The sequence below is a fragment of the Maylandia zebra genome, linkage group LG14, assembly GCF_041146795.1.
Source record: "Maylandia zebra isolate NMK-2024a linkage group LG14, Mzebra_GT3a, whole genome shotgun sequence".
Lineage (NCBI taxonomy): Eukaryota > Metazoa > Chordata > Actinopteri > Cichliformes > Cichlidae > Maylandia > Maylandia zebra.
Genome location: NC_135180.1, coordinates 22,878,319 through 22,899,195, shown reverse-complemented (window position 1 = coordinate 22,899,195; position 20,877 = coordinate 22,878,319). Strand labels below are relative to the sequence as shown.

The 20,877-nt window shown below is 42.6% G+C and overlaps 2 protein-coding genes across 4 annotated transcripts in view; one reads left to right on the top strand and one right to left on the bottom strand.

Moving 5' to 3' along the window:
* npas1 (neuronal PAS domain protein 1) overlaps nt 1-8,263 on the top strand; it is a 60,317-nt gene extending 52,054 nt beyond the window's left edge. For 2 of the 3 annotated variants that reach the window (XM_076873224.1, XM_004543674.5), the window contains 7 exons: nt 1,736-1,910; nt 2,056-2,171; nt 2,533-2,729; nt 2,912-3,018; nt 3,223-3,370; nt 4,703-4,815; nt 4,910-8,263. In XM_076873224.1, coding sequence (XP_076729339.1) covers nt 1,736-1,910; nt 2,056-2,171; nt 2,533-2,729; nt 2,912-3,018; nt 3,223-3,370; nt 4,703-4,815; nt 4,910-6,012 — 1,959 coding nt within the window. In that variant the 3' untranslated portion in view covers nt 6,013-8,263. The remainder of the gene's footprint in view (nt 1-1,735; nt 1,911-2,055; nt 2,172-2,532; nt 2,730-2,911; nt 3,019-3,222; nt 3,371-4,702; nt 4,816-4,909) is intronic. The other variant, XM_004543675.5, reaches the window with a different exon arrangement.
* A 2,795-nt stretch (nt 8,264-11,058) lies between these two features.
* Nucleotides 11,059-18,351, bottom strand: tmem160 (transmembrane protein 160). Its single transcript, XM_004543676.3, has 4 exons — nt 18,035-18,351; nt 17,814-17,838; nt 13,056-13,148; nt 11,059-12,277 (listed from the first exon to the last, which is right to left on the bottom strand). The coding sequence occupies exons 1-4, from the start codon at nt 18,254-18,256 to the stop codon at nt 11,961-11,963; spliced, it is 657 nt and encodes a 218-aa protein (XP_004543733.1). The 5' UTR covers nt 18,257-18,351; the 3' UTR covers nt 11,059-11,960.
* Between the last annotated feature and the right edge of the window lie 2,526 nt (nt 18,352-20,877).

The following is a 20,877-nucleotide window of genomic DNA, read 5'->3' as shown; positions in this document are numbered from 1 at the left end:
ATTTACCAGCCTCACCTGTTAGAGCTGGACAGAGAACGAGGGAGAAATAAATACATTAGACCTCAACAGCACAGTCTTTGGAAGTGAAAAAGTGAAAAGAGTTTGCCAACTGAGAGCCAAACACACACACACGCTTGCTGTATATTACTCTGCTGAGCCGTTATCAGAGCTTCTGCTTATCACTGTGGGAGCTGCGATCCAGTGTGCTCTTATGTGATGCATGAGGTTAGCTGAGAAAAGAGACATTTTTATGAAGAAAAGAAATGTAAATAATGTCATTCATTTAATTCCCCTTTGTGTAGGGGGGCATATATTTTGAGGTTTCTGCTTTTTATTAGACCCCTGAACTATCTGAAACCTGTGTTGCTCAATGTCTTAATGGTTAAAATGCATAAGATTTAATTGATTTTTCTTATCTTGGACTTTCTCAGTAACTGCATTTATTATTGTCTTGATGCTATCAGATATTAAAATCCTCAAATATCTATCCAAATATGTTCCCAGGTCAGCATGGTCAGCCGTTCTCGCACGTTTTCAAAGTGTGACAGTAGCACAGTTGTTACGGGATAATTACTTTTCGAGTCTTGCAAGTATGCAGGGCAGCCTCTCCATATGGTGCCCATCAAATCTAGTATTTAATAATATGTTTATTACAGGTGGCGCAGTTGCGAAATGTGGCACCGTCTCCCAAGAAATTAAGGCCTGCGTGTCTGGCGCTGAATAACATAAGGGGTGATAAAACCTCGTCTGTCATCTCCCCTCACTCGGTGGGGTTTCCTACATCTTTACCCCTCTCTGTTCCCTCATTGTCGATCGCTCTTATTCGCCTGCTCCCGCCTTCCTGTTCCCCTTCTTCCTCTCCCCCGGCTGTGATGTCCTTGAGGGCCTGCTGAAGCTCCCATAAAGCCTGCAGTAAATGGCTCTAATCCGGTAATAAATGGCTGTGTCCTACAGACAAGGGTGTGAGGCTGCTGCAGCCACGGCTTTATCAGATGGAATAGTATTGGCACACACACAAATGCGCGCACACACACACAGACACACACATTCACAGATGTAATGGAACCTGCATAGATGTGTGTAAGCATGCATGCCCCCCCCTTTTCTGCTTCTCTCTCACACACACACTTATTCATGCTGCTTCAGATGGAATCACACCTTCTTCAATTGTGCCGCTTTTATGGATGCCATGCAAGAGCAGTGCCATTATTGCCTTTAAATGATTAGAGATGCGACTATGATGCATTATGATGATAGGATCATATAGAGCTGTATGAGCTGTTACGCTGCTGCCTGCTGGGATAGACTGTAACTGAATGAAGGAGCTGGGAGGGACACGGGGAATAAGAAGTATAGTAATGTGACCTTTGGAGATAGTTGGAGTTCACCTGTTTTTAATCAGCAAATACAATTGATTTTTATCTCCTCCTGGTTTTATTTGTGTAGCACTGTAGTCACTTGATCCTCCGAGACAGGACTTAAATGTGTGTGTGTATGTGTGCGCGAGCATGTTGGAGGGGTGGCAGGTGGGGCCGTCTTACATCCTCTCATTCCTTGTTCAGTTGTAACCCAGAGCGGCACTTTCATTTTCCCGTCATAACATATATTGATTTTTTTTTCAGTGCACTTGTGTGTGTGTGTGTCTGTGTGTATTTGTAGGCGTGTGCTCGCTCACGTATAGTTATTTTTGCACAAAGCGTCTGGTTTTGATCGGTTTGTGTGTGCTTCTCTTCAGGTGGAGCTGACTGGCAGCAGTGTGTTCGACTACATCCACCCAGCGGACCACGTCGAGATGGCGGAGCGGCTGGGAATCAGGCCACATCTACGGGCCGAGGCCGGCTGTCACACAGCCCCTGAGAGCGCTTCCAGCTCTGCGTCCACCTCCTCCTTAGCTGGTACCCCTGAACCCGGTACTGTCATGGCAAGAAAGCAGAAAGAAATATAACAAATACATAATATGATTTTCAACAATTCACTGTGCTCAAATGGCATTACTAAGACAAAAGTCAAAAAAATATATTCTTGAAACAGCTAATGTTATTTTCTCATCCCCAGCAGCTCCATCCAGTCCTCATTCTCCTGCCGACGATCCACCCGAGCGTGGCTTTTTTATCCGCATGAAGTCCACGCTCACCAAAAGAGGCCTGCATGTCAAGTCTTCTGGATACAAGGTATGAGAGAAAATGCGCCACCATAATTTGAGAACATATTATGCATTCCTTAGCTTACTTGCATGTGTTCGGAATAAAATAACAATTTGGGTTTGTGCTGCTGGTGTTTCACACACACGCACAAGGTGGTCATTGCCAGTATATTTTATGGCTGTGCCCTTATTTCGCTCTGAACCGCTCCACGTATCACAGTTTACTGCGCTCACTGCTAATATGTCCAAGTTTATTACATATTGATAAATGCTACATTTTCTAAATCAGTGCATCAAACAGCTCTGATTCCACCTGATCTTTATTTAGTAATCCTCTTATAGACTGGCTTGTGCGTATGAGTGCGTAAGAAAGACTTTGTGCTTGTCAGGTAATCCACGTGACGGGACGAATCCGCTGCCGCCCCGCTCTCGTCCCAGGCTCCACCCGATCAGTGCGTCGACCAATGGGTTTGGTTGCGCTGGCGCACACTCTCCCGCCCTCCACGCTTAATGAAGTCCGCATGGAGAGCCACATGTTTGTGTTCCGAGTGAACATGGACCTACAGGTTACATACTGTGAGAACAGGTAATCCATCTATTGTTTTGCCTTTTGGGAGTCGCTCTATCTTTCATGTTTTTTCATGAGGAGCTGGCAGAGCACCCAGCCAGTTGGTGGTGTTAGCACACACATCTGCTTCTGTTTGGCTGACAAATGTGTGTGTGTGTTTTTTGTTTGTTTGTTTGTTTTCTTCCTCCAATGCTCTACAGGATCTCTGAGTATATGGATCTGACTCCAGCAGAGGTAGTGGGACATACCTGTTACCATTTCATCCATGTAGAAGACCTGGAGAACCTCCGGCAGAGCCACGAGGACTGTGAGTCACATACATATGGATACGTATAATATATGACGTTCATCCCCATCCCTCTCTTTCTTCAAGTATCTGAACTTGGCAGAGCTGCTACAAGAGCCTGTTGAAATCTCCTCCTGTACTGTTGTTAGAGGCGCCCTCTGCTGCCACCTTCATGAACTGTCAAACCATTAACAGGTTTCTTTTCTTCCCATCTTTGCTCCTCAGTGCTAAGAAAAGGCCAGGTAGTGACTGGTTATTATCGCTGGCTCCAGAGGAGAGGAGGGTACCTGTGGATCCAGTCCACTGCCACTGTGTCCATCAACCACAAAGCCCCCCACGAACGCAACGTTATCTGGGTTAACTACGTCCTGAGGTCAGTAGAACCGGAGCAAAGCTGAAACCGCCGTTTCTCCACGAGTGCTGTTAGGAAGTCATTTTATGTATGCAGGCATCACACTGTGTACAGAGACCCTTTGAAGGGATAGCTGATGAAATGTAGAGGGATTATTGGGATAGGGAGGTTCATTTATTCCAGCATGTGAGAAAACTGGTAAGGATACACACGAAACGAGGAGATCAAAGCAGCAAACCACTGCCTAATTAATGTAATGGTTATTTTTGATTTTATTATAAATCTTGAAAGATTGGCTAAAATATCATTAAATTCTTCTTATTCTTTTAATAGATTTTTAGATTAGTTTGAATTTGCTAATGTTTCTGACAGTTTCTATGCGTCACGACCAACATACAGTAAAATTTGCGGCTTCAAAAAGCCGTACTTTTTCTTTCAAAATGTTCCTCATTCGACAGTCAAATGTTTATTTTATCTTGTATTTTAAATAGTAATTAGTAAAAGTTATCACTTTTTCATACCTTTTGCAGTTCGGGTTTTTTCATCCTGCATAATGTTCCTTTATGCATTATTCTATTGTTATTTAACGCTATTATTCTGAATAAGCAGACACCCTGTTACAGAAAGCTCCAAATCAGATTAAGAAAATTTTGAAAAACCTTGCACCTTGATTTCTTTTTAAATATAAATTACCTTTTAAGTGTCATATTACCTTTGTTTAAGGCTTTGGTGTGTTTACCACGGAGCGAGCGCGAGAGAACACAACAGAACGCGCGCATAGCAGCAGAGCAGTCAGACAAAAACAAGAGGAGTAGGCTGAATTTCAATGCTAATTGGACTGAAGCTATATAATTACAACAAATGGATGTCAGAATTTTGGGGCTGAATGGTGTTTTAGTTAATTAGTGCTGTAATTACAAGAGCTCATTAACTTCTCCAACAGCCTCCTCCTTGTCTGAGCTTAACTGTGTATAGGTGGGCTGCTGAGTGGAGCATTTGTGTGTGTGTGTGTGTGTGTGTGTGTGCATCTGCGTGTGTTTCGGGGGGTGCGGTCTGCCTGTGTGTCTGTTTGCATGTGTCAGTGTTTGTGCATGTGTGATAAGGGCTGTTGGAAGGAGTGAGTGTGTGTTAGATGGAGGTTAGAAGGGTGTGAGGCAGTTTGGCTATTGGAGGTAGTTATTAGGCTGATTATATGTTGTTTCCATCTCTAAGTATTCACTTAAATCAGCATGGCATTCCTGTTTTTTTTTAAGTGTAAGTGGCTTTAAGTGGTAGATGATTTGTGTATACATCCAGCTTTTCACTCTCTCCCTTTCTCTTTTTTCCCATTTTTTTTTACATCTATCCATCCAGTCGAACAGAGCTGCCCGACACTCCCCTGGATCTGCTGCAGCTACCAGAGAGCATAAGAGCAGAGCGACTTCGAATCAGCTCGTCCCCGACCGATGGCTCCACACAGGCCCGAGGTACCACACTACGTACATTGCTACCTTACTGTGACGTCCCATTGATGCACTCGCCCGTGCCTCATCGTGTCATAAAAATCTCCTTCCTCCTCAGGCTCGCAACCTGTGAAGAGCTCAGTGGGGAAAAGCGACCCTGACACTAAAGGCAGAGACAAATTCACCACCACGGCCATTCAATCAGAGGACAGGAGGAAGCGCCTGCTGAGGTCTGACCCGGAGGGCGCACCTCCCGAAACCCGTCGCAGACTGGAGGAGCTCCGTCACACGGAGGAGAGTGTCTCTGCCTCCTCAGACCTGGCGAGCGAAAGCGAGGGGGAAGAGGAAGATGAAACCGAGTGGGACCAGGGAGGCGACAGCGACAGATTGAAACGGGAAGACAGCGGAGGAGGAGGTAAACAGAGCAGAGGAGGAGACACCCCGACGAGAGGGGAGAGGGGAGGGAGGGTGCACAATGGCCGGGCTGTGATCCAGCAGCTGAAAAGTGTAGTGACTCCATCTCCCCTGCCCGGCAGCCCAGGCATCAAGACTGAGCATGAAGCCCTGACCACCGGGGGGCGCTGGGGATCACACACTCAAACTTCCACCTCACACACACACACCACTCAGCCCCAGCCCTCGCATGCACACACGCCGTCCAGCAGCCTCAATGGTGACAGCCCCACCACCCCGATCCCGGACTCCTCTTCCAGCAGCGAAGCCCCACCGAAGGGTTTGTTCACTCCCCCGTCCCCAGCTTTGTCCCCCGCCATGCCCGTGTCCTCCCCGTTGCCCCGCGAGGACAGGGCTGTGTCGGCGGGGGTGGTCAGCCGGAGCAGTGGCGGTAGTGGTGGTTTAGGTAACGGTCCTGACTTTGAGCTGCTTCAGAGACTGGCTGCTGGAAGTGCAGCGGGCCGGGTCCTCTTCCACCCCCTTGCCCTCGGCCCGCAGGGCCCTCAGAGCCTCTATGCCCCAAGCACTATCCGCTACGCTCCACCTGAGCTCCCCCCTTCCCACCACCACAGCACAGGACACAGTGATGGCCTGCAGCTACGCTCGGACCACCACAAGGGACCCCCACCGGCCTTCTTCCCCCACCTACAGCGGCTGGCCGGCCTTCCACCCTTCAGTGGTTTCTCCCCATCTGACAGCCCCTTCTCCTCTAGCCTGCCCTTCTGTATGAATGGACTGAGGGGGGCTGCGGGCACAGAGGAGGACTGAGTCTCAGAGGGGAGGATGTGAGAGGAGAAAATAAACTGAAGGAGAGAGCGGAGTGACAGGACGGAAAGAGAGACATTGAAAAGGGCAGGAGAGACAGAAGTGGCAGTAGATTAAACCTCTGAGGACGTTACTAATTGGACAATGAGTTGAATAACTGCAATCTAAAGTGTGTGACAAGCCGCTGCCATAGGATTTTATCATGTCAGCCTGTTGTGTACGAGTGACAGTGACTCTCAGAGAAACGGGGACATGGAAACTTTTGACTGGTTGTCCCTCAAGACTTTTCATCTTCGCGACAACAACGAACTCTGCTCTGTGACTTTCTCTAGATGACTGTGTTGATTTATGTGTCTCTTCCACTCAGAGAAGCCATATTGTACATAGAGAGAAAACCATGACGACCCTCAGCTCACATCCTCACCGTCAATGTCCGTCACCGCACATTAACCCAATTAACCCTAAAACCAGTAGGAAGAGATGGGCACTCGTCTGTAGGAATAAAAATGACTTTGGAATATAAATTTTTATTATTGCAGTATTATACAAATCATCTCTTTCAGTGGGCTCCGGGTGACAGTTTGATTATAGGGTTTCAACTTAAAATAGGTGGAGACAGCTTTTTGGTGTTTTGTATCGATACTTAAAATAATAATATAAAACAATAATATTGAAAAAAAGATCCAAGTATTCATCGATTCAGCCATACTAAAAGCACACTTTTGGGACAAAAGTATGATTAAAGTAGTCCCAGACATTCCATTATATATAAGGGAAGGAAATGCAATGCAGACAGGACGCTATTTGTATTGTTTGATTATAGGAAGGCGATTTGTTTAACTGATTATGACTTCTAGTGTATCATGACAATGTACAATGCTGCAGTTGTGTTTGTGTATGAAAGCCATATTCTTGTTTGTTTTTAGGTTTATATTGTTTTTCTTCACCAGGTGAAACCGATTGGGAAATTGTTTAAAATACGACTGTTTTAGTGGATGAAAAAAAATGTGAAAATGCTTTAGGAGGGGAAATGTGCTGGACAGAAGTGTTTTTATCATTTAAACATGTTTTGTTTTTTTTGGTTTTTTTTGAGCACTTACCGAAATTTGTTCTGGTGTGAACTCTAAAGCACTTCACGGTTCGGCGTGTGATCCTGTTAAAACAGAAAACAATGCAAGAGCGGCCGCTAATATCATAGCCTGAGCACGGTATGTGGAGTGGGGGTGGGGGATATAAATGCTCATTTAGAAAGGCAGGTAAATAAACAAGACCACATGTGGTCATTAAAATGTGACCGTCGGAGGTCGATAAAACAAAACAGAATTGTTCTGATATTGGTTTCAGTTCAAGCGAGTCAACTGGAGATAAAGTTTTAAATTAAAAAGTGGGGATATGAAACACTTTAAATTTCAGTTTCATAGCAATTGATTGGAGCTCCTCTCAGGAAAAACAAAACACTTTTGACTTGGAAAAAATGAAACAACTAAAACAAAATTATACATATATGTGTAAGAAAATCACAACTAAAATAATAAAGAAGAAGGAGAATTCATAAATAATAACATTTGGAAATTTCACCCGGCCAAACTCATCAGGAAAAAGAAGTGAGAAGAATAAAATTTAACCACGATATGCAGTGATATAAGCTGTGAGAGAGGTACGTTAAAAACAGTCTAGCACTTTGTAATAAGGTCGTCTGATCTGCCATGTTAGCCAAATACATGTAAATTTATATATACAGCAATTTGTTGAAAGCCAGGCCTTCTGGCACTATTTTCTTTGTCCTTCTTCTAAATTGAGATTATGATCGACAGCCTGATCTGAGGGTTCGCTTCATGGAACCGCTCATATCGTCACGTCTGACAGAGGCGGGGTGGGGCTGGGTGGGGGTTTTAAAAAAAAGACGGGGCGGGGGAAAGGGTGCACTACACACCCATACTACAAATATGTGTCAGCGCACATATTCTCGGGTGTTTACTGGTATAATAAGTGTGTGTGTGTGTGTTTGAATGCGGGCGTGTTCGCCTGTTAAAAGTGTGTGAGTGAGTTTGGATTTTGTTTTGTTTTTGGGTTTTTCTGTTGTTGTTGAATTAAACGGCTAACCCCTCGCCCATCACTGTGAATCTAACATTATTCTCCCATCTTTGTGAATACTCCACCCACTCGTCAAATAAAATGAACAAATGTAAAAATAATAACAGTGATACAGATGATGATGATGATAACAATAAAATATTCCAGTAGAGGAGCACAACTCAATGTCGGTTGTTTCTTTCTTGCTTTTGCAGGCGTGGAGAGTAAGCAGTTGTGATATCTGAAGTTTTAAATGTGTTGATGCTTTCGATTTCTACATATAGCTCCTTGAGATTTCATGTCATTTAAATAGATACAATTTTTTCTGCACTCACATTTGTTAATTCTTTTCATTTAACATGCATATTCTGAGTACTTAGAAGACAAATGCAGAGAGGATGTGTTGATTCTTGCACAGTTCTTTATTAAAATAGATAGCTAGATAGATAGATAGATAGTTAGTTAGTTAGTTAGTTAGTTAGTTAGTGCAGGTCAGACTAGACATCACTTGAGTGTTAGTTGCTTTGAAATAAACCCAGAAGCGCAGAGAGTCTCTCACTTATAGGTGTTCATGCATTACCACGTGTGTGTGTACATTGGCCGTTTGCTTGCATGTCTGTCTGTGTGTGTGTGCGTGCATTTCCGTGAATTTGTGTGTGTTGTCTGAAGCAGCCCCAGGGAGGGGCTCTGACATTGAAGACGGGTTAAATCCTGTTTTACATTCAAGTGGCAGGCCGTAGTTCATTAGAGTGAGGATCATTCCTCCTCAAGACCAAAGGAAGCGCATACTAAACAAGAGCAGTTGTTGGGGAGAAAATGCCATTGTACGTGCAAAACCGTATGTACTGTATAAGTGGGTGTGTGTGCGTGTGTGCTGATGTGCCGTGAATTGAGTTACAAAATAACCTCTCTTCTTTATCTCTTCTTTTCTATGGAGTAACATCTTTATAGAGGGAAGTAAAGGTGCGGCTTCTGCAGATTAAATCACCGTGGGTTATTTGTGTGTGTGTGTGTGTGTGTGTGTGTGTGTGTGTGTGTGTGTGTGTGTGTGTGTGTGTGTGTGTGGCGGTGGCATTTCTCCTGACTGTCTTCTTCTCAGCCTGTCACTGAGCCACCCGTACGCCCTCTCTGTCACTAACTTTGATGGCTTATCTTACCCCTTGAATTAGAGTCGTGCTCCTTGGGGAAATACCTTACCACATGTAAATGGATTTGAAAAAAAAAGTACAAATATGGAAAGGAATAATAGCGTGAAGGACGGAGGGAGACAGCCAGACAGTTTCCATCTGACATGGGCTCACTACATTTCTCAGGCTCTTTTTCCCTGATTCTTTTCTACCTCTATGATTTTCATCTTTGCCATTGTTTCCCAACAATCACCCCTTTCTCCTCTCAGCCAGGAGAAGGCCAATCCATACTTAATGTAGTTCTTAAGGCAGATCCTTTGATCCGTACGTATGGCATTTAACACCTGAAAGCAGATGAGCACTCGGCGCTCAAAATAAGCAGAGGTTAAGACTCCAACTTTCGATGCTGAGAGCGTAGATGTGAAGCTGAGGTTTGGAGATGTATGAGGCCAGACCTGGACTTTGGGGTATGTTGTGCTGGCGTTATGGTTCCTATAGCTGCTCTGGGTCTGGCGTAGATGGTGTTTATCAGTGAGGGCGCGTCTCCTGCCTCTGGGCGCACTGCCCTTTAGACGCGCCAGGCCTCAGGAGCCTCCTGCATGCCAAACAGACCTGTGCAGTCAGATGCAGCCACGGAGGAGCAAAACGGAGAAGAGGTGGGAGGGGAGGAGTAGGGAACGTGAGGAGGAGACCAGAAAGAAAGGACTTGAGGGTGAAAGGGTAGAAGAGGATCTGAGGAAGAGAGCTGAAAGGGGCTCAGGGAGGAGGAGGTGGTTGTGTGTGTGTGTGTGTGTGTGTGTGTGTGTGTGTGTGTGTGTGTGTGTGTGTGTGTGTGTGTGTGTGTGTGTGTGTGTGTGTGTGTGTGTGTGTGGTGGGGGGGGGTGCTCGTCACACTGCTGCAGTAGCCATCTAGCCTATTCGCACCCTGCATGTGAAACACAACTGCTCCAAAACGCCATGGGAATCTGCAAAGGAGAGGTGGGAGGGAAGGAGAGGACAGCCGGAGTGAAGAAGGAGAGGAGAGGAGGAGAGGGTGACTCCGAGGTGAGTCTCAACAGCAACACTGTGTGTCGATAGCTGGGAGATATCACAGACCTTCGCCCTAACCCAGTCAGAGATAGTAATCACAGACAAAGCCCCCCCATGACTAACACTCCCCCCACACACACACACAACCACATGCTGCCCGTTTGAGTTCAGATATTCACACATGCTCGCCGATGAGCAGCTCGTTATAAAAATTATTCATGTACAGCATGAATAGACGTCTATGTGTGCACGGACAGTTTTTACATCTTTGACTCCTGCTGCAGGGAGCCTTAACTACAAACTCTGACAGCACGTATACATTATACTGGGCGCTGTCTGCATGAACCAAAAAATAATAATTAAAAAGCAATATACACGTTGAGATTTATGTGGTTTGATAATTTGCTTCAGCTGAAGGTTTTTGATTTCTTAAGGTGCAGGAGAGAGATGTTTACACATCTCCCCTTCTCATGTATGTCCGCAAGTATTTATTCACAGTATGTGTGTGCTCTCCATATTAGTGATTTTTTTAAATGGCCCCAGCTGTTAATCCTGAAGTCACTGAGAACATGCCCTTCGGGGGATTTATAATTGATCAGTTTCATCACATTTTATGAGATAATTCGTCTATTATGAAACTCTCCGTAGAGTTTGGTCAAAAACACCAACAACAAACATATCTGAGGTCTCATTCGATGGGTCATTAAAGGATACGCACTGATGTAACTCGACAGATTTCTTCTTGTTTTATTACTGTATATACAGTAGAGTGCACAGGAAGTCGTGCATTAAAAAAAAGTAAACAATGTTGAACCCCATCTCCACATCTGCATTCAAACTCTTTAATGATCAACAACCCTTCACATCCATTAAATAAGCAATCATAGTGATTATAGTGTGGAATTCACTCAGAAACATGGCTACAGCAATACAGAGTGTGTGTAAATAATCACAGGAAAGCCTGTGAAAAATAGGCTTTGCTTCTAAAACTGTAGTTACTAAAGTTTCAAACTAAAGCGACAGAAGTGCTATTGCCCTTCGAAAACAAAATAATAATGGAAAAAAAAAAAAGCTGGAAAAAAACTAATTAAAAACCCTCAGAGATTTTTGATCAAAACAAAATTACAGACCTGAAACACACACTCCGCAGTCCTCCTCGTAGGTCTCGCAGTTTATCACATCCAGCTTGTTTTAGTTCCACGCTTTCAAGAAAACTTCAAGTAGTCATTCACAGTTAATTATACTGAATAAGACAAACAGCACCCAACAACAGTTGGCTGTGAATGAGGATTAAAATGATATAGGGCAGCAAAAAGTAAACTTGAAGAAATAACGTGGCGTTCTCGGCGAGTCTTTGCAGAATGTAAAAAGAAAAAGAAAACAATTCAGACTGATGAAGTAAGAGACTCAGCTCTGGCTACATGTAGTTATAACAAAATGTTGATTTATTTTCGAAGGTAGTTAAACTACCCAATTACCAGCATGTTTCACAAATTTCTTCGACCAGTTTTCAAAAAGGTCTTAAAAGTCTTTCCCCACATTAATATTCATCTTGATAACAACAGATAATAAGATCGTATCTACAGACTCACACACGGCCTGCATATGTAGGTTGCTTATACACGCACATGTACACAAAATCCACACACATACAAATAAGGGAAACCCTGAATTGGAGCAGCACACATGCACAGCTTTCCACTCTGCATTCCTGGAAGACCTCTACTTGTTTTGCCCCTTGCCGTCACTGTCCTCACTGTCGTGGGGGCCACGGTAACCCCGGTGTTCGCGCCTCTCCCGGCACTCTCGGCACTCCTCTTCATCCTCTCCCTCCTCTCCCTCGTGGATGATCTCCACCTCTAATCGTCCGATGTAGAGCGATACAGCGCAGAGCCAGAAGAGGGCGACGCTGCCCACCACGGCTCCTTGGAACAGCAGTGCTGGCACAGACAGCAGCATCATCCTCCGCAAGGCAAAGAGGCTGCCAATATACGAGGCACCGCCAAACGACACGCACGCACCTCCCAGGATAAAGAAGGCTGAGGAAAAACAGATTGACATGGTATTATTGTAGAAACCCAATTAATTTCCTCATAAGTCACTGTAATTAAAGCTGGCATGGAGGCAGGTTGAATCGACTTTTCCTTTTAATTATTTAGATTAAAATAAAAGATTAAGTGGAAGATTTTCTGGCATCAAACTTATTTCAGAAGTTATACAAACCGTTCCCGTGATTTAGCATTGAGAATACATCAAGTAGGTCAGCAGCTTTCATTTTGACATAAATAATACCGCGTTCCTTCGATTTACTGCTGTGGCTCGAAAGTTTTGTTTTCAGACAGTTTTCAAATATTCATGCCCATCAGCTGTCAATTAATATTGATTCCATGAAGGTCTTCTTTAATAAAATGTTAAGGGCCTCATCTCACGTGTCAGGTAATGATGATGTTGGTTACAACTAGATATCAAGGATTTTGACTCTGTTTCAAGTCAATTGCAGGAATCCTTGTGAAATTATTCATATTAAAAGTGCAGCAAGTGCCCATTACAAAGTTTTCTACTTCACAAAAACAGCAGACGTATGTTTACATTTTTAGATAAAAAATATCTTCTAGAGAGAAACAGAGTTTAAAAATCCTCTTGATCTTAAATTTAGAGCTGCATCGACCGTTTGATAAGATAAGATAAGATAAGCTTTATTAGTCCCACACGTGGGAACGTTTGTTACTTTATTTAAATTTTAAGTGTATTTTACAAACAGGCTTAGGCTTAAATTGTCTGGTTTTCAGCTCTTCTGCACATATAACTTTCCCGTACCATATCCTGCTTCTCGTCCCACATCGCTTTGGACGAATGCGATGACTCCGATCCCGGTCGCCAGCAGACCGTTCCTGAACCACGAGAGGAAGCCTGCAGAATGATCAAAGGCAGAAATAAACAACTGACACGTTACAGATAACCAAAATCAATCATGCTGTTTACTGTAGCTGCATACCACAGCCTAATTACTGCCTTTTAATCTGCATCAGTTTAACGACACCAGATCCTGATGTTTAAAAAAAGAAAATGATGTTTAAACAACATATTTGTGATAAAAATGGTGGCTTGCTCAGATTATAATAACTTAATATTCAGAAACAAATGCTTTTAACTCTTGGTTTAAACTTGAGTTCTGTCCCACAGTGGAGACAGAAGAGATGGACGTCCTCGCAGCTCTTCCTTACAGCAGGAACCAAACACAGTTTGCAAAAAACACACCGAGTCCTGACATGAGGTGAAACTGGACAAAGCAAACAAACTGTGTGTGTGAGCAGGGGGCATAAACAAAGACTAATTTAATAAGGACACCAAATTCTTAACGGAAGTGTGACAACTAATGAGGTCTCATACACCAGACATGCAGTAAACCCAAACCCCATGAAGGATACGATGCTCTAAGTGTTCAGAGAGGTGCTGATTCAACTATATGATAATTTTGTAGGGTGTAGTTTGGGGTGCTAATGAGCTGCTGTGTGCAGATATAATCAAAATAACAGAAACGTAATAAAGTATAGAGCCATGCAGTTTAAAAGGAACACAAACTGAAGCTGAATCAGCACTTAATGAAGCCCGGGTGTATTACAGGACTGTTGTATTTAGACTCGGTATAGTGACAATTATTTTAACTTAGTGGATTCTCATAAGCAAGGACATGACTGCACTGACATTAGGGCAAACGATTATTTTGATAGTCGACTAGTCACCGATTATTTTTGCGATTAGTCAACTAATCAGATCATGCATCCATTGGAGGTAAAACGTACAGCTTAAAGCATACGTTTTACGTATATAAGAGCAGATGCATAATAATAATGCATCTGCTCTTATATAACTATCATTAGCTTAAAGCTTTAAGTGTTTAAGATATGTGCTAACTAAAAATAAAGACAAGATGATTGTCAGATTGTTTCAGTGAAGTTTAATAAACTCCTTGCTACCTATAATATAACGGGACACCGGAGTATATTCTCGAGCATCTCACACTTCTGATGATCAGCTGTCTGCTTGACGTTCATTCAGCTGTGTAAAAACTATAACTTTAATCTCAGCCAAACCGATTTACTCAAGAACAAATAAAATACTGAAAAAAAGCCAAACAATAACATTTTTAAGTGATCTAAGTGACTTATATATCATGTTTAACCTGAGTAGCGAAAGACGGCGGTGGGTTTGAAAACGATTTGCCAGGAGTCCGGTGTTCTCACAGGCTCTAGTTAGCCTCGCCCCCGGCTCGCTATCGAGCTAGTGGGTAACAGACGTCTCCGAAAACGTCGGAGCGCTTTTGAAAATATGTGGTGTCTTGATAAACTGAGCAGATATTTGAGGTTTACACAGCTACATTCTCGCCTGAAAATATGTTAAACGTTTATTTTGTGACCCAGAAAGAATAATAAGAGTAATATTAAAACTAACTAGCTGCCGCCATTGTTGGAAACTGAGCTGGGCCGCGCTATGAATTCTGGGACACAGCTTCTTCTTCTTCTTTGGGGTTTAACGGCAGCTGGCATCCTTGTACATGCAGTGCTGCCATCTTCTGTTTCAGTCCGTTATTACACTCTTAAATCCTGCTACTTATTCCTGCATCTTTTGTGATCTTACAAAGCTTCAAACGACGCGTCGACTATTAAATCAGTCGTCGACGATTTTGATAGTCGACGTAATCGTGACTAGTCGACTAATCGTGGCAGCCCTAACTGACATACTGCATAATGTCACCAGGCTTAGAAGTGGACCGGTTATGCATTTTCCTTTTACTGTGTCACATGCTCTGTATACATTCATGTGGAAAAGAGCATTTCCAGGGCCTCAGAAAAAAATGAGCACATCCTTATTACCGCCACGAGAATTAAGAGCGCAAGCAGCAGCCAGGTGTTGCTAATCAAATGCACTTAACTGATCACCAGCAAATATGTGCACACCTTTAAAAGCAGAGGTTTAGGCAGTTTGCTGGTGTGGAGCGTTCAGGCGTGTGTAAACACGATGCCATAATCTTTACAGCAGTGAACAGATTTATTCTGAGCAAATGCAAAAACCCAAGTGCTACATATGCCAGACTCTACAGGCCTCGGTTAGCGTGTTAAATGTTCCCACCCGCCTAACATCTGAAGGAGAGGACAATTATCCCAGGCACAGCAGAAAATATACAACTTTACATCTATAATGTCAGAAAAAGAAAGCCAGACCTCAACCTGATTGGACCTGTGCTGGGAAAAAGAGAGCTGTACATAAACGAATGCCTGTAAACTTGAATTTACTCAAGTAACACTGTAAAGACGAGTAAACCAAAATTCCTCCAGTGATGTGAGAGACTGATAAAGTCACACAGATGGTGATTCCTTCAAGTTTTCCTATAAGCTCCTGAATCAGAGAGTGTACATAGTTTTTCACAGACCTGTAAGCTGTTGTGGCTTCAAGGTTATAAACATGTTTGCCTAAGACGTGAAGGGTTTGAACTTGGAGCAAACACAAACGAAGCCCCAATGGAATTCACAAGCTAGTGTACTCCTAGTCTGGATAAAGTTGCAGGAAGAAGAACATTTGGTGTAAAATCTGTGCCAAATCAAATATGCAGATCCATCCTCTGTGGCGACCTCTTGGGAAATAAGGGAGCAGCTGAAAATACCTGCGCTCCATGTGCACTGTCTCTTGTGACAGTGGAGGTTCATGTTTAACACGGCCAAAATTTCAAGTATTAAGGTCACTGTATTGTGCCTGTGTATACTGCTCTAAAGGCTTGGTCTCAGTCAGTTTTCTAGTCTGACCTCTGCATGAAGAGCACAGCAGCTCGACCCACCTGCAGCCTCCAAACTTTCTGTCTGCACAGAGCACGAAAGTACGAAAAAAAGCTGGCTTAAAGGGACAAAAAGGAAATTAAAGATGTTCTTCTTTTTTTGTCATTAGCCAGATGCAAGCATTAGAAATGTCCACTTTAATTATTACATGCATTTTTGATTTGCCAGTTAATTGTTTCAACTTAAATGTAATCTCTGTTAAATACTAACCATATACTGGAGAATATACTGACCTACCAGCCTATATTTTAACTCTCTTCTAAAGATTATTCGTGCAAGACATTTTTCAGGTGCCACTGTAGATGCAGGTTGGATTTCGGGAAGATGTTTTGTGTTGTTTGAGCCCCGTCCTGCAGCAGCTGAACTGCTTTGCTATGCTCAATCTCTGAACATGACTACAAATGAACCTTAAAGCATTGCAGTACATACACTCATCATATGCATGAATGTCACTGCAATGTTGGGGCTTTTACTTATTTCTCTGAACTGTTCTTTTTCTGCGGTGGAATGATTTTACCGCACACATTTTTAATAACGTTAAAAAAAAAAAAAACTGGGTGCACAAATTGTATGTATTTAGGATTTTTTTATATCCACACAGAGTCAAAACTATACCAATAGACTCAAGTAGATACATGTATACTCACAAATATTTGGTTAAATGTCTCTTAGTAGATGCATTTGCTTGCCACCAGCAGGTTTCTTGCATAATTCTTCATGGATATTTTACCACTTTTCTTGATAGGATTGGTATGTGCCCTGGCACAGACCTGGCTTTTAAGCGTAGTCCACAAATTTTCAGTAGAGTTGAGGTCGGGGCTTCTGGAAGGCCATTCCAGAAGCCCCTGGCTATAAAACTTTTCCCCAAAAGGCATTTGGTTTGTCCATGTGGGCAGCTCCAAATTTCAGTCAAGCTTGAAGGTGGTTATTTCTGTATCTTCTGGCAGTTTCTAGTTCATGCAGACCTGAACCTCTTTGGTTCCTGGGTTGTTCCTAAACATCTTAACCAGTTGCCTCTCATGTGAGGATGAGGGTCTTCTTTAGGTCTTCATCCAAAGTTTGACAAAGTGGTGACAGATCTGAATAACCTGTGCCTACGGACAATTGTTCGATCCTGGAATCTGCAGTTCTTTAGAAATGACTTCAAGAGACTTTCCTGACTTGTGCACATCTACAATTCTTCTTCTTAGATTTTCACTGCCTTCCTTGGACTTTTCCATTGTTCTAAATACTGGTCTGTCCAATGAGTGCTGTCAAAAAGAAACTACCAGTTACAGTAAATCACGATCACTAATGAGAAGTAAAATGTTCTTAGTCTTTTCAAACTAAAAGACACTGGCTGTCTCTATTTGAGGCTGTACATATGCTTCTGACTCTAAAGAAAATCCTAAATAAATTCAAACCTGTTTTTCAAAGCAATTAAAGATGTGTGCTGTACAATCATTCCACCCTCGAAAAAAAGTTCAAAGAAATCATTAAAAGCCCCCCCAACCACCTACACACACACACACACACACACACACACACACACACACACACACACACAAACACACACACACGCGCGCAAACACAACCATGACATTCACACCCGTGATAAAAGTATAACTTATTACACTTTGAGTCCGACACTGACTGACCAGAGAAGAAACATACAAAAGTTCATTTTGCTCCATGCTGCAGAAATCCTACAAGGGTTAGGATGAAAATTGGGACTACAGCCTGTATTGTGGAGCAGCAACGTTACCTGTTTCATGGGACTTTCTCAGCATCTGAAAATAAAAGAAGAAAATCTATTAGCAAAACTTACTCCCTCATTTGTTTACAGTTTCACGACGTTCAAAACAATTCCATCTTACTTCCTTCAGATAAGGGGAAAAGGAAAGAAAAAGCGGCTCTGCCATTAAAATTACACAAAGCTCACTACTGGCTGTAACACAACTACTGCATCATTAGGACTAAACTCACCAAAGCGTCGGCTTTGTCGAGGTCTGTGAGCTGGTACTGCTGCTGCTCCGGCCCCCGGCTCTTCCCCCACGGCCCCTTATCCGCGACCCGCTGCCGGGCTGAGCCGTGCAGTCTCCGCAGCGTGGCACCGGCGGCCGGCGGCCGGACCTGCTTCACCAGCCGGGCGTAGTGACACACGGCCTGCGGCAGCTGCCTTCTCATGAACAAAGTCAAGAAAGCCATTACATCACTAACCACTGCTAGCTAAAGTATGAGCCGAAAGAAAAAGCACAACACGACCTCCGCATGCCCTGTGAACCCTCAACCCGGAAGAGTCTCAGGTAAAGGCGCAGTAAAAGGTAGGCAGAAAGGAAACAGCGCCACCATCCGTCGGAAGACAAATATATCTATATCTATATCTATATCTACATCTTTATATATATATATATATATATATATATATATATATATATATATATATATATATATATATATATATATATATATCTTTTATTTTTCTTTACCTTACTTTACTTTTCTGTTTCCGCAAGTGCTTATGTTGACATCTACCCTCAACGTCATTGAAGACGCCCTGCAACTACACATTTGCGCCACACGGGGGCGCGAGAACACAGGCCATTTCCGTTCTTCTTTATTTATTTGATTGCAAAAACTTAAACGCAATGTGAAACTAAATGCATTCACTGAATTCAGGGATTCGCGAAATCTTAATAAATGAAATCTAAATATGAAATATTTTAATATGCAGAAGAAAAACATGCTTAGATCTGAGCAGGTCTAAAAACGTCAAATGTATGGTTATGGCAGCTTATTGGGCAGCTTATTTATTTATTTATTTATTTGGTCACATATTGAAATAAATTTTGTGTTCATGTTTTTAAATTGTCATACAATCATGTGAAAGGAAAATATTTCACAGGACTCTGTGCAGTCCTGTGAAAAACTAAGTCCACCCTATTCTTGTTAAATTCTTTCAGTCACTGACATTTGCAGACATTTGTTTATGCACAGCTCTCTTAAGGTCCCACCACAGCATTTAACTTAGACTGAAGTTTGGACTTTGACTGGGCCGTTGCATTGATTCTTTTTGTTTTTCAGTGATTCTATTGTAGATTTGTTGCTGTTTGGGATCATTGTCCAGTTGCAAGATCCGATTCCAGCCACACTTTAGCTGTTGGACAGATCGCCTCACATCTGACTCTAGAATACTTTGGTATACAGAGGAGTTCATGATCAGCCATACTTTTTTGATCATTTTCTAATCAAACTCTTATGAACTTTTTTTCAGGATTGCCCAGAGTCATGTGGAAACTTCTTTTTTCCGAAGCCTGTAGTTTAGCTTCTGTCTGTAATAAAGTCAGTTAAGTTTTTATAGAGGCCATGAATAAATATTACATGAATATTAACAAAATAATTTGTGTTGCTAGCAGATAATAACATGATGATGTCAATCATTAAAAAAAACCCTGAAGACAACAACCAGACGTTTCTTAATTAAAAGATAATCTTGTAATTCTTCTCCTCAATTTAAAAATAGTGTCAGATACCCAAATACTGTATCACTCTACATGCCCCACACCTGTGTGGGTGTGTGTGTGTTTGTGCTCTCGCGTGTTCTCATTGAGGATGAGCAGACAGCTTCTTCCTGTACGCCTTTTGTCTTTGTCGGCCTGCTGGGACCCAGAAAGACCACACCTATCGTACCTGATTGTTCAGCATGAGGAGCATAAAGAGCTGCGCAGATGGGAGTTTGTATTTTTATTCCTCTGTGTGTGTGTGTGTGTGTGTGTGTGTGTGTGTGTGCGTGTGTGTGTGTTTGTGTGTGTGTACAGACAGCCAAATCTTTGATGTAATTCTGCAGCTGACCTTGTGGTCATTCTCACGCTACTTTCTCTAACACAATGGTAGACTGATGTTTGAGTAAACATTTACAGAGAGCGCTCACACATACAGCTTACAGTGAAATTTGCTATATGCTACAGCTGTATATTAGAAAGAATGATCATTGTCATACTTATTTGTATGGACAATTTGTCAACAATTGGTGAAGTAATAATCACTGTGTTGTGTACATGCTGTTTTCTAAGCAGTAATCCGTAATGTGGCATGTAATGGAAAATATTTGCTGAGAAACAAATTTCTCTCAGTGGTCACTCAGTGGATTGTCTGTATATAAATTCTTTTACTTTTTCCTCCCACTGTTCAACCCTGTTTTCTCTTCCATCTTCAGCATCCTTTGTCCAATATATCCACTATCCCTGATCTGCACAGGTCAGCCATCAGCTATCTCAGCATTGCCTCTCTAACTTTGTCTTCTTCACTCCAGTGAAAACCTCTTCAGCTCCAGTTCCTGTCTTTTTTTGAGGGGTGCCAGAATTTAATGATTAGCATTTAAAATGAATGAAAGAGTTGAATTGTTGCCTGTGATGCTTTGATAAAAACCCTGAAGATAGAGATGCATTTACCAATTCGTTGCCTTACTTTGTGTAACAGCTGAGGGTCTGGCTGTTCTTGTGATAATACTGAAAATAATGCATTCTTTCTATATACATGATTTCATCACAATATCTCAATATGTTTTTCATTTGTGGACTGCAGGCAGGCCAGTTTAGCACAGAGACTGCTAATCTTAAGGAGCCATGCTGTTGATCATAGTCTGGAATTGTTTTGCTGAAACTGACATCATCTAGATGGCTGCATATATGCATATCTCTATCAGCTTATTGTATATTATACAGTCCCAGTGGTGCCTTCACAGATGTGCAGCCACATGCCCCAGTTCATCCCCATACCATCATCCATCATCATCATCACAGATTCTGGCTTTTTAACTGTGCACTGAG